Below are 14,797 nucleotides of genomic sequence, written 5' to 3'. Positions count from 1 at the left end.
TTTTATCAAATTATGGACATTTCAATTTCTGGCTACTTTGTTAATGTCTTCCTGGCCTCATCAGACTTGTGGTATAAATACCTGAACCAAAGTACAGTGCTTTGCAGATTTATTTGTAAATTCTTTGGAGAATTGAAGAAGTATAAATCTGAGAGAGCTATCCAGAACAGTGATCGCAGAGTTTTAAGGCGTCAGCAAGCTCCTGCTGAAATACAGAGTTTATCTGTTTCCTGAAGGAGCAAGTGTCACCATGTGAAGTTTATTTCTCACTGGTAGTAGATAATAGATAAGAAGATCTGTTAATGGACCAATGAATGATGTAAGTTTCAAATTTGTATGGTATTGATATTAGGACTGCAACTAATTATTGATTTTATAATCGATTAATCTGCTGATTATAAAAAAAAAACCTCACATTGGAGAAGCTCGGAACCTTTAATGTTAATTTTTTTGCTTGAAAACTAACGTAAATGATGAATTGAATACTTGACAATTAATTTTCTGTCGATCGACTAATCGGTTAATCAACGACAACAATCGCTTCTGCTCCATGTCTAAACGTTGATATTACTATCTATAATAAAGAGAAAAAATTAATGAATTAATAATAATGAATGTCAAAGTAGGGTAGAAATTCATATATCTTACTATATCCTATACACAATAATAGAAAAGATCCAACAATCTCAAATGATGGAAACAAGCCTCAAGATGACTAGTCCTTTTGAGAATTTACAGTTAAACATATTGATCACAAAATGAGTGCCAAGCAGTATATGAATGTTAAATGTTTCATAAACAGGCAGGCCATTGTGTGCCTTCACAGAAGCTTCACAAGTTATTGTATGTTCTTGTATATATGTTCAGAAACTGACTTTAGTTTTACACTTCAGCTTTCCTTAAATGTTAAATGATGATGATCAAGTAACGTGAAAAGTTTGACCTCTAAATGCTTTTGAAACCCCAGTTGAATTAGCCAGGAAACACCATAAGGGAGTAGTTCAGGTAACCTAGGGTGTATCCAGATTTGTGCCATTGTTGATAATCTATGCTAAACTAGAAACTGAAAAGATAAGAGAACAATATTTTGTTTTTCTTCCAAGGTGAATCCTGTCTAAATGTGGGAAAAGGGTGAACATATTCCTCGCACTGAGCTCCTTTCAACATCCGTGTCTTGTGAGCTAAAACATAAATATGTGTTGTATCAGTGTCTCCAGAGATGTTGGTGCAATTATGTGGTGGATTTTGAGGCTGTAGTGATGCAATAACCAACCAGACCAACCAGTTCACCAAGATGTTGTTTATGTTCTGCACTTCATGGCTTTAGACTAATCCCTTTGTTGTATCAAATAGTCTTGCGATTAAAGTACTCACTTTTTTATATTTGTCTTGGTGAATATGTTATTTAAAGTCATATCAATTTGGTGATTTTCCAACATGTTTTGAGATAACATTTTATTTCTAATTTCCAGTGAAATCAATTAAGAATCTTCATTTTGAGCAGGATACTAAAATAATGATTCTAATGTGATTATATGAATCTCAATGTTGGCTCAGATCACAGTGTAAAGAAGAACATTTTCTTGTCAGAATATATCCCACAATGCTTGATCTCCTCTCTTGAATAAGGATGCATTTTAAGCTTGAAACACTTTTAAGTATCATCCAGCGCAGCCTGCAGAGATACAAAATCAAGGTGAGCTCTGACTGACAGCATAACTGATGATTGATGAGGAGAATCATAATGGTGTGCAAGTTTATTTCAAATTATTTGATAAGAGCTGCTGCACTACAGAGATATTCAACTATATATGCATTAATCTACTCCTTGAGCCCATGTTCTTTATAGCACTGATGATATCCCTTATTATCTCTGTTTGATCAAAGAGACAATTTTATTCTTTCACATCTCTCCCGGCTCTTGTTTCTGCTCTGAAATGATTATACGATCAAATCAAAAGCAGCTAGGATCTGAATAAAAAAAAAAAAACATAAACAGCTTATTACTCATCTTCCAGAAAATCTAAGGTAAGGTGTCATTATTCTATACATCTCTGATTACACACACAACCTCATTAAAGCAGCTAAACTACAGCATACCAGACAATACAAACTACAGGAAGTAGGCTGAACTCTAATTGACTGCAGACACTCATTAAATAATTGCTTAAGTAACACTGCTAGGTAGCAATATTATTGTGTGAGAGCAGCATTCACAGTATTGTTATCCGATTCTTCCTTATGACTTCCAGTCGCCTACTACTTCAGCTACAAAAACTATTCAAATATCAAAATGTTGAGCTCTTTAATGACATTTGTGCTTGTATTCAACTTTTCTTACCATTTATACTTTTTAAAATATTAAGTTTTTTTCTTTTAACACTGAAAGTCAATGGAGTAATCTTGAAATCCTCTTCAGGCTTCTTCCGCTTCGAAATGCTACTCCTCCCACATACTTTCAACACATCATTCACATCATTCAAACTTTAAACTATTCACAAAACCTTCAGCTATTAGAAAATGATTTAGCTTTTTAATATATTTTTGTGTGGAGTTTGCATGTTCTTCCAGACTTTATTTGACATACTATACTATGACTTTTTATGACATTTTTCAACATATACTATGACTTTTTTATCTCTTTTTTCAACATACTATACTATGACTTTTTTCGATATACTATACTATGACATTTTTCGATATAATATGACTATGACTTTTGCTGCTGCTCCCACGACCCGACCACGGATAAGTGGACGAAGATGGATGGATGACTTTTTTCGACATACTACACCATGACTTTTTATCACTTTCTTTCAACATTCTATATTATAACTATTTTCGACATACTATAGTATGACTGTTTTTATCACTTTTTTCAACATACTGTACTATGACTTTTTTCAATGTGCCTTTTTTATCACTTTTTTCGACATCAAATACTATGACTTTTTTTATTGGAAAAGCTGAAAATGATTTAGCTTTTTGATATATTTTACAGTTTTTGTGTTATCACTGTTTAAGGTTCATGCTTCTTTCAGGATTTTTCTGCATTTATAATGGATGTGTATTGTATTATACTTTTTTGTGTGGACTTTGCATGTTCTTCCAGACTTTCTTTGACATACTATGACTTTTTTCGACATACTACACTATGACTATTAATCACTTTTGTTTTAGACATGCTACTACTATACCATGACTGTGGCTCAGTGGTTAGCACTGCTCCAACAACCACTAGCAAAAAGAAACTGCAGACTATGACCCTTGGTTTGATCCCAGTCCAGGCTGGACATTTTTGTGTGGAATTTGCATGTTCTTGCAGACGTTTTGACATATTATACTGTGACTTTTTCATGACTTTTTTCAACAAACTATACTACAACTATTTATCACCTTTTTCAACATACTATACTATGACTTTTTATCAGTTGTTTCAATATACTATAACTTTTTCTGACATATTATACTATGCCTTTTTTATCACTTTTTTCAACATCAAATACTATGACTTTTTTATTAGAAAAGCTGAAAATGATTCAGCTTTTTGATATCTTTTACAGTTTTTGTGTTATCACTGTGCTTCTTTCAGGATTTTTCTGCATTTATAATGGATGTGTATTGCGTGACTTGCTACTTACTTTTTGTGTGGACTTTGCATGTTCTTCCAGACTTTCTTTGACATATAAAGTTATATTGTTGCCATGTAACCATAGCAAAATAAAAGACACTAGTCTGAGGAGGATGGGATTTGAACCCACACGTGCAGAACACAATGGATTAGCAATCTATCACCTTAACCACTCAGCCAACTTTACCTTTTTATCACTTTTTTTCGACATAGTATACTATGACTTTTTCGACATACTATATAATTACTTTTTTATCACTTATTCGATTTACTATACTATGACTTTTCGACATGCTAAACTATGACTTTTTTCTACATTTTATACCATGACCTTTTTATCACTTCTTTCGACATACTATTCTATGTCTTTTTTTTATCACTTTTTTGACATGCTATACTATGACTTTTTTTGACATAATATACTATGACTTTATCACTTTTAACAACATACTATACTATGACTTTTTATCCCTTTTTTGACATAATATACTATGACTTTTTATCACTTTCTTGATATACTATACTATGACTTTTTTCGACATACTATGCTTTATCACTATTAACAACATACTATACTATGACTTTTTATCCCCTTTTTTCAACATATTATACTAAAACTTTTTTATCACTTTTGTCGACATACTATACTATGTCTTTTTTGATATACTATACTATGACTTTTTTCGACATATTATACTATGACTTTTTTCGTCATACTATACTTTATCACTATTAACAACATACTATACTATGACTTTTTAGCCCCTTTTTACGACATATTATACGATGACTTTTTTATCACTTTTTTCGACATTGTATACCATGATTTTTTTTCGACACACTATACTAAGACTTTTTAATGGCTTTTTTGACATACTTTACCATGATTTTTTTGTATCACTTTTTTCGATATAAAATGCTATGACTTTTTTCGACATATTGTAATATGACTTTTTTATTACTTTTTTAGACATAGTATACTGTGACTTTTTTGACATGCTATACTATGACTTTTTGATGTTTTTTTCAACATACTATACTATGACTTTTTATCACTTTTTTTTATATAGTAAACTTTGACTTTTTTGCCATACTATACTATGATTTTTTTCAACATACTATACTAAAACAATATTAGGATGAGCATTTATCTGGGAGAAACTGATAACGTTGTTTGAATCACTTATTCGATTTACTATACTATGACTTTTCAACATGCTAAACTATGACTTTTTTCTACATATTATACCATGACCTTTTTATCACTTTTTTCGACATATTATACTAAAACTTCTTTATCACTTTTTGGTAATTTTATTCGGGAAAAAAATTGAAAAAGTGTATATCAGCCGAATCCTGGATTCGGTGCCAGGATTCGGCTTCGGCCCAATATTCGGTCGATATTCGGCTGATATTCGCCGAATCCAAAGCAGAATCCTGGCACCAAATCCAGGGAAGAGCCCCAAAAAAATAATCTTTAAAAAAAGAAACTGACAGAGCCGACTGTATGTATTTTTAAAGTTTGAATAGAGTTTCTTGAAAATTCTAAATAACCAAACACAAACTCCTCCTCCTATCATGGAGACTCTTATTACTTACTGTAGGCCGTGTTGTCCTCTCTTTTCTGGACATGTCAAACAGCAGATTTACTGTTAGCCAATGTTATTCGGATGTGCACCAAGTAGTAGGCACACACTGTCAAAATATCTTGCGGAGTTTTCTAGTACTACTTTTTCATCACTTTTTTGACATGCTATATTATGACTTTTTCGACATACTGTACTATGACTTTATCACTTTTAATGACAAACTACTATGACTTTTTATTCCTTTTTTGACATACTATACTATGACTTTTTATCAATCTTTTCGATATACTATGTCTTTTTCGACATATTATACTAAAACTTTTTTATCACTTTTTTCGACATACTATGACTTTTTTTAATCACTTTTTTCGTAGCCGGCATCACAAAGCTCTGTAGCGGTTTAAACAACTAGTAATTGCCGCTCGGCGTCATGGAGCTCGTAGCTGCCGGGACCAGCCGGTGGTCTCCTAGTTTCATTAGATATCTTACGTTTTGGTGTGCATACATTTTCGTACAATATACGGACCCATTCATGAGAATGCGTTGCATATCTAAACATTTCAACCCCTATTTATTAGGCTAGCTACTCTTTATTTTGCATCCTTCATCCCTTTCCCACTTTTGTAGCTATTTATACCGATTCAGCTGCTTTCCATGATTAATAAAGTCTTATTTACGGATTAGTTGCCAAGGAGGACACGGAGGATTAAAAAACATGATGGACTCTTTTGAAGAGGTAATTCTTCACTCTATTTTCTGCGCGCGAAAGTCGCCGGATGACACAATCTTCTGAGCCATACTGAGAAGGTTTTGTGGAGCTGATATAGTCTTGATTATCTTAACTCATATGGCTTGAATGTAACGGACGGATTAATCTTTAATTTAAGCCTTAAAATGTTCCACATCTTTCATTCATTGTAATTCTTTTCTTACTTTTTGAAACAAATGAACACAGCTGATAAGATTTCCTAATCTGACCCACCCATTTCCCATTTTACCAACTCATTCATTACTCTTTCAGTTCATCCAAATAAAAGCCGGCAACAGTCAAACTGATGTTTTTGTAAAAACTGATGCTAAACTAAATATGAATACAATATTGGGATTATTTGGCTTTTTAAGACACATTTTAACCAGCAATTCAGTATAGCTGCAGCTATGTATGCTGTCATCAGACAGCTCTCCCACAGAGGGTTGCGCAACAGCGGAAGTTCTGGGAACCAGGAACTGCAGGAAAAATACACGAAAACACGGCACTTATGGTGATGTTCTGGCGAAGTGCCGCCTGCTAACCAGAGTGTACAGCTATCCCACCCTGATACTGATACACACATTCAGGGAAACATGGGAGGCTCTCAAAGCGTCGACATACCGGGTGGAGGAACTGAAGGCTACCACGTCCTCAGAGTAAGAGCAGTTTTCATGTCCCGGTGAAACGCATCTTTTTTACTGCATGCGACCATCTGTTAGCTGCTGGGACAGATGAAGAGTAGGGCTCTGCAGCTAACATGTTAGCACACTCGTTTAGGTGTATTATTATAATTATATCTGTGAGAGCGTATTAGCTAATTTGTCAGGTTGTTTTGAAACTGCATAAATGCACATGACTCGACATAGTAGTTATTCAAGCGTACGCAGTCGTTATAACAACATCAGATGATTTCCTCTTTATAGCCTAACGTTAGCCAGAATAACAGCGAAGATGGGTGTGTATACCTTTATTTAGAAAACCCTTGTAGTTATTATTGAAACAAAAAGGCGATGAACTTGCCCCTTTCCCGTTTCCATAGATCTCATTTTCAACATTCAAGTGTTGCTAAAGTTTGGACCTAAACAGTCAAAACCTTAATATATTGATGCTATCATGGAAGAATAAGAAAGCCAGCATATATTCACATTTGAGAATCTGGAACCAGATTAACCGGTAAGGAAATTTAGGGACCCACTGATCCGGTAACGTTACACTAATTCTGACTTTATTAAGGGCATTAAAGCAGTGGTCTTCAATATTTTTAAGCCAAGGACCCCTTAACTGAAAGAGAGACAGAGCAGGGACCCCCCTACTACGTATATTGTATAAAATAAAGTTGCATTTTAAACTGGGCCTACAATATAGTGTAGGTCTGCCTAAAATCTTTATACATACCTTTTTTTTGCATAGAATACTAAGCTATTAAAATAGCCTAATAATTGTTTGATTTTATAAATAATCTTTTATGTTAAACATACATGTGGCACAGTGAATTGTTAAAGATTGCAAATATGACAGAAAGTTAGTTTTATAAGTCTTACCTACTGCATCTTTAAGAGTGTATCTGTGGATGGCGTTAGTGACTACCTAAACTCACCTATGTAAACAGTGGGGATTTATATTTGCTATTTTAAGACTTTTTAATTTTTGAAAAAACTTTCAAAAATGAACAATAATTTGGAGGCCCCCCTGCATTGACTCTGAGGAACCCCTAGGGGTCCCGGACCTGTTGAAGATCCCTACATTAAAGAGATTATGGGGCGATACCGTGCCTGTCAATGTCATTATAAGATTCTGTGTGTCATCATGACAGACCACCAACTCAATTTGTAGTACCACAACATAATCCCTCATGTTACGTTAGGCTACATAAAAACAATTTTAATGAGTTCCATGTAGCTACAGATCTTATACAGATCATTAATGTAGAATAAAGAGAGCACTAGTGAGTGTTGGATCAGTAACCTACTCTGTATTGGCAGATACCTTGAGTTGAGGTATTGGAATTGGCCTGTGAGTCAAGTCTGTTTTGAATAAGAAACTGAATAGGAGTCTTTAGCACATTTGTCCAGGATTTCAGAGGCAAAGACTATGGAGGGATTAAAGGGCCATAACTAAATAAATGAGTAAATAATGTATAATTATATGATTCATTTTCTAAATGTATACATTATACATTTATACTTTTATTTATAATTGTATTTACTTTTAAACTTATTTATACATTTATACATTTATTTATTTACTTATCCCCTTATACTATTTATCAATAGCGTAACTTGCTGCAGGATACAAAACAAATCTGTCAACTTCAGTCATCAAAAGTCAGGAGGCGGGTTAAAGCTTCTGATTGGTGAATGAACGTGTTACAGACCCAGCAGGCTCGACTAGTCGATCGAGCTCGCCGGGATCGAGCTGTGAGTTTGGTTTGCACTGTAATGCTACAATCCAAAAAATAGAGATTCAGCAGACACAAGGCATACAATTCAAAATATGTATATTATGTTCTTTTTTTATGATTATTATTTTATTATTATTTAGTAATATTGTTAATACTAGACATTACTCAACAAGTAGATCCGACCAGGCAATCTGATTGTTAAACTAGACATTTAGGACATGGTCAAATCAGCATTCCAGCACCCTGAGAGCCATTTGAGCACACCTTATATAAAGTGATTCATCGGATTAAACCACTTGTTACAACGCTCTGGACTTAACTGGAAATATTTGGATCACATCAGCCGGTGACTCGGTGCTATGTTAAAAATAGCTGCTACATGTGAAGTTCGCGGACATACAGGAGCTAAATCTGTCGATGGAAACATATTTTTTTCAGCAGATATCTTAGTTACAACACGATGGAGCTAGCAAAGCAGTTCTGTATGGGATTTCCACGATCTCTACAAAGCTAAGGAGGATGTAAGGAGTTGCTATGGCAACAAGTGACAGCTGTGGCTGACAAAGCTCAACAGCCCGACCAATAATCACTTATACAATTACAATTCGGCACATCTAAACAAAATCAACAATAACCATCAACAGTCATACTTTTTAGGACATTAGCAAATGTCAGTCAACAACTTGTTACAGATTAAAAGATAAGTCTGTTGGTTTCTTCACTGCAAGTTTGCTCTAACATCAGACATTGGTCCAACTGAACTAATTGGATCAGTATACAATACAAAATATAATTTGAAAATCCCAATAACAGTATTTCAAAAATAATAACAATAATTCACTCTCATACAACAAACATTAACTAATTTATTATATCATATATATGTACACACATCAGGATCCCAAAAATTACACAATATATTCACAAAATACAATATTCTAAATCACAAATTCCAGAATGAACTGTCTCACTCTATTTAATCCCTCCATAAAAGACAGATGGCTAATACTTCACTGATCATACAAAACACTTTCTTTATAATAGTAATCTCTTCAAATGAAAACAATTATACATTATACCTTCAAAGTATCTCGTGACCACTTGAGGGGTCCTGACCCCCAGGTTGGGAACCATTGCTCTCAACCATTTGATTTTTGAGAGACTGAGAATAGGGTTGATGTCCCGACATTTTCAATCACCAGAGAAATCGATATTCGTTAGACCAGAAAAATGCTTTTCCCACTGTGGTCTTCAGCTGCTGTAGCCATCCACTCCCAGGTCCCCGTGTTGTCGTTCAGAGATGCTCTTATACTGGCACTGTTGTAATGAGTTGCTGATTAGATATTATACGAGCAGATTTGCTGGTGTACCTATCAAAGTGGCCACTGAGTGTAAACATCCAGCAGATGATGGCATTCCAGCATTATGATCATTTTTTTACTCTTTGTGTTTCTTCCTTACCTGCCTGATTTGTTTCCTGATATTTCATTGACTTTAACTGATACCTTCTGACCATCAGCTGTAATTATTCATCCCCTAGCTACATCTCAGAATTAACAATTTCACATTAGTGTCTAACCATATTCACTGTTTGTAAGGCTTTATTGTCCTATCTTTATGATTATACAGGTGCAAGAGAATTCCCCCGGTCACCGTGCAGGACTGGAGCCATTCTTTGATTTCCTCATTTCCATTTGTGACACTAGACTGGTAAGTTTACTAATATGACATTAATAAAACTTGCTGCGGCTATTGGACCTGATTTGGTGTGTTATGACAGATGATGTAAATATTTTGATATCTGATAGAACAAGGACAATGACACCCTAAAAGAGTTGCTGAAGATGAACGTGGAGAAGCCCATCAAGATACTGTTATACAGTAGCAAGACACTGGCAGTGAGGGAGACAACAGTCACACCCAGCAACATGTGGGGTGGCCAGGGGCTTCTGGGAGTCAGCATTCGCTTCTGCAGCTTTGAAGGAGCCAATGAAAATGTTTGGCATGTCTTGGTGAGTGCAGTCTGATGAGGAATTATCATGAAAGGTTGATAAATACTGTATACTGAGCATTGCAGATTTTGCAAAACATACTTTACATGTTTTATATATCTGTATTTTATACATGTAATTGCAAATTGTTCATTAAAAGTAATAAGTAACAAAGTGTAAAATCACATTCAAAGATCAACATAAATAAGCTTTTTCAGAAGTTATTGCCATCACCTAATATGTTTATACGTGTTGTTGGAGTTCAGGAAGTGGAACCAAACTCTCCTGCAGCCCTGGCTGGTTTAAGGTCCCACACTGACTACATTATAGGAGCGGACACCATCATGAATGAGGTACTTGCTTTGCAGATCAGTAGTAACGTTGATTTAAAGTTTGCAACAGGTTGACCCGCCTTGTATCTCTACTCTTTCAATAGACTGAAGATCTGTTCTCCGTGGTTGAAACCCATGAAGGGAAGGAGTTGAAGCTGTATGTTTACAACACAGATACAGACAACAGCCGGGAGGTGGTCATCACTCCAAACTGTGACTGGGGTGGAGAGGGCAGGTATGACAGTCTGAATTTTACTTGTGTTGCCAGAAAGCCATGGATTGTTTTCTATCAGTTAGGAATATTTTGGCACTTATGAAACCCTTTAAGAACGCATTAAACAGTCCTTTTGGACTGGCTAAGGCACATACAGTATGATGAAATAATGTTCCAGGTACAAATCTAGCCCTCAAACTTTGCTTCATGACTAACACACACCTCCTAAACATCAACTTTATGTGGCAAAATTTGAACAGGTGTTGGTCAAAACACTTTTCACAACTTGAAAAAAGTAGTATTGGGTTTTCATGTTTAATTTGCAGATATTCTTCTGTTTCAGTCCAGAATTTGTCTTCAGTTTGGTAATTTTCTTTTAGTTTATTTTCGGTTCTTGATTGAATTGTTAATAATTAATTATGATTTTAATAATGCATTTATATAAAGTTCACATTTATTTACATACATTTTACAATTAGCATTTGGATATTTTGTTTTTTTTTCTTCTGCATTTTATATTTATATAAACTTGTCTTATTTTTCCAGTTTATGGAAATGTATGTTGCCTTATTTTAGTTTAAGAACCTCCTTGCTTTTCTGAGTAAATGTTGAATGGAAGCTTAAAATTAAATGTAAAGTGAAAGATTGCTCTGTTTAATGACATCTGGGAAAAAGACACTGACTGGACAGGGTTTTATATTGTAGCATGCTATTAACCCGACAAAATCAAATTGATTTGTTTTTTAAAGTCACGTCTTGTCATTTGGATCCCTCAGAATGGAACTTTTTTCCTTTTTATATAATCTTTAAAGCTATAGTGTGCAACTATTTTATATTATTGAACGTCCATTACATTCAAGCCATTGCCAAATTAGTTGATACAAAGTGATTAAGCCTAACAGCTCCACAAAACTCTCTCTCTCTCTGTATTTCTCAGTATGGCTATGTTTACAAAATGGTGTAGCCTGGCCACTTTCGTGCGCAGAAGCTCGAGTGATGCGTTTTACGTCATTGCTGAGAAAGAACAACAGCAGCATTCAGCTTTGGAGATGAAGAGGACATAAAAAATATAAGATAATTACCTCTTCTTAAGAGTCCATCATGTTTTTTTAATCCTCCGTGTGCATCTTGATTTGATGGGTTAATAGCTGTTAGCAACTGTGTGGAGGAAGGGTGGGGGTGGCATCATGTGAATGCGCCGATAGTATTGTTGTCATTACTTAGAATTCCTTATGGGGGCGACAGAAACTACGCACTATCGCTTTAAGGCTACTGTGAAGTATTTGGACATTTCCCCTCACTGTATTTTGGTCTCTTTAGTCTAGGATGTGGGATTGGCTATGGCTACCTCCACAGGATACCTATACTGCCATTTGGAGAGGGCAAGAATATCAGTTTCCCTGCACAGACTCCCAGTGAACCAACTAAAGATGGCTTCACAGAGGTAGCTTGGCATCTTAAACAAAGAAATAATTGCTTCCAGATTGTGTGAACATTTACTGAGAGACAATGTAATTTTGGTTACCAGGTCCATCTCTCTGCTGTTATTCCAACGGTTCCAGTTGCTGTGTCTTCTTCTGCTTCGACTGGATTAGAGCAGTCTCTCGCCGGCTTGTCAGTCAGCTCTAACCTGACCGCTGTCGTTAGCAATCTACAGACAGGTACACTATAATATCTGATTGATCAAAATATCCTGTTTGAAGTGAGGTTGACCTAGCTTTACAATACAAGTTTTGTTAAAAATGGTTTCAGGAGCTCCTACCGTTCCACTGTCCAGTCACAGCCCCTCCTCACAAAGCGCTCCCTTGTCTGTCAATCCTGCTGCCACACTAACAGGTTAGTAGAAATCATTTTGGGAGGTTATAGCCCCCCTGGTGTGGTGCCAAAGCCAGCTACTCTGAGGCCAAACTTTCACGTCATTAGCCTGCTAACCTATAATTGTCTATTATTTATATTTGTTGCACAGGTTTAATGCCCTTCCCTGGAGGTCTTCCCCCCTTTCCTCATTTACCAAATCTAAATATCACCTTGCCAGACATGGGCCACGTATTGCCACCTGGAGTTGGTGGTTTACAACATGCAGGTACTGTTTTGTTCTCTGGGATGTGCTTGGGTGAGTTGTAAATTATCTTAAAAGGATAAGTCTGGTGTTATTCTATTTTGTTATTGTCCATAAATCCCATGAAAAGACCAAAACCTAGGATACATTGATTGTACTAACAAGTAGTGCATGTGTAGAACAAAGCATGGTATAAATCAACAACTATCAAAAACACATCAGTGAGCTACACTGTTGCACAGTGACATTTTCCCTCATAGAGATATACATGGGCACTGTAGTTTATTTTGATTTAATACCCTATAAAGCATTCTGCAGCTGTGCTCAGTAAACTAAAGTAATTGGTATTGTTTTCTAAAAAGCACAATGTTCTTACCCGTTTTTAAAGATACTATGTCTTCAGTAGGAACAAATGGTCTTATGACCACATTTTTATGGGATTTGTTGGATGACAATCATAGAAATACATATTATCTGTAGCTAAGGCTTTTTCTACTGAGACATTGCATTGTCAGATTCGATCAGAAATTAGTTAATTTAACCTTTTACATCAGAGGTATGTCCTTTCTGGGAAATGTAGCATAGGAATGATGGCGATTTATAGTTGAAATAATACTAGGTAGTTAGCTACCACATCTAAACATAGACAAGAACAATCAAAGCTATCACTAAAAATGTGGAGTATTCTACTGTAATGACTTCAAAGTCACCTATGCAGTAGTAGATAACAGTTTCTGTTGTGCTCCACAGGTCTTCCACCGCTCACCCAGCCAGGTGTGGTCCCTGGTCTAACTCTGCCTCCGTCTGACTTTGTTCTTCCCCCAATCACTGCTAATGCAGTTCCTGCTGTTACACTGGATACAACATATCCCTTATCCACTATCCAAATGAACAGTTTACTGACGAGAACCCCTATCCCATCATCAGTGGCCTCTGAATCAATAAATATCACAATGACTGCAGACTCATCTTAGCAGAGAGCACTGTTTAAGGTTGTCAGTATACTCTCAAGTCTCAACAAAATATAGATGGTCTATTAGCTGCACCACTCAGTTGACAAATTGCTCCTACACACTGTTACGATTGTTGTACAAGCTTAAGTATTTTGAGGATACTGAAACCTTGTGCTGGCATTCTCACATGAAGCGTGAATGTGTGTCCAGCAGCAGCAGTCTTGCATCTTAAAGTGCTCATATTATGCTCATTTTCAGGTTCATAATTGTATTTAGAAGTTATATCAGAATAGGTTTACATGGTTTAATTTTCAAAAAACACCATATTGTTGTTGTACTGCACATTGCTGCAGCTCCTCTTTTCATCCTGTGTGTTGAGCTCTGTTTTAGCTACAGAGTGAGGCATCTTACTTCTAATGGAAGTAAAGGCTGGACTACAATAGAGCTGTTTGGAGCAGTTTGTGAACAGTGTTTTCTGTTGGAGATGGTAAGTTCCTTTGGGGTGGACTTGGGCTTTTTCACTTTGTAAACCTATAAAGTGCACAAAAAAGATATATAACACAATAAAGGAAAGGGAAAAAGCCAAAAAGCATAATATGAGCACTTTAAAGCAGCTTGTTGATGGCAGTAGAAGGAAAATTACAGGAAACATTAAAACCTCTCAGCAGAGTTCAAATATTCTGAACTGAACAATTTAAAAAAAGAATAGTTCATAATTCAAAAATAATAGGCCTTTTTTTTTTTTAGCTTGGCTCAAAAACAAAAAAAATATAAACATAATAAATAATACAATATGTGGAAAACCGGTTACTTACACTGTAAGTGTGCACGTCAGTATCTTTGCATTTTTTCTGTGATTAAACTACCGCGGAGCCC

General features: G+C 35.5%; 1 protein-coding gene across 1 annotated transcript; it reads left to right on the top strand.

Annotated features, from left to right (window-relative positions):
- The first annotated feature begins 6,409 nt into the window (after window positions 1–6,409).
- LOC116048627 (Golgi reassembly-stacking protein 2) lies at window positions 6,410–14,066 on the top strand. The gene is made up of 10 exons (XM_031297817.2): window positions 6,410–6,627; window positions 10,002–10,082; window positions 10,181–10,384; window positions 10,630–10,716; window positions 10,800–10,930; window positions 12,230–12,353; window positions 12,438–12,570; window positions 12,662–12,745; window positions 12,876–12,992; window positions 13,719–14,066. The coding sequence occupies exons 1-10, from the start codon at window positions 6,565–6,567 to the stop codon at window positions 13,940–13,942; spliced, it is 1,248 nt and encodes a 415-aa protein (XP_031153677.1). The 5' UTR covers window positions 6,410–6,564; the 3' UTR covers window positions 13,943–14,066.
- Window positions 14,067–14,797: the final 731 nt, after the last annotated feature.

Source organism: Sander lucioperca, chromosome 8, assembly GCF_008315115.2.
Source record: "Sander lucioperca isolate FBNREF2018 chromosome 8, SLUC_FBN_1.2, whole genome shotgun sequence".
Lineage (NCBI taxonomy): Eukaryota > Metazoa > Chordata > Actinopteri > Perciformes > Percidae > Sander > Sander lucioperca.
This window is presented reverse-complemented; position numbering and strand designations above follow the sequence as displayed.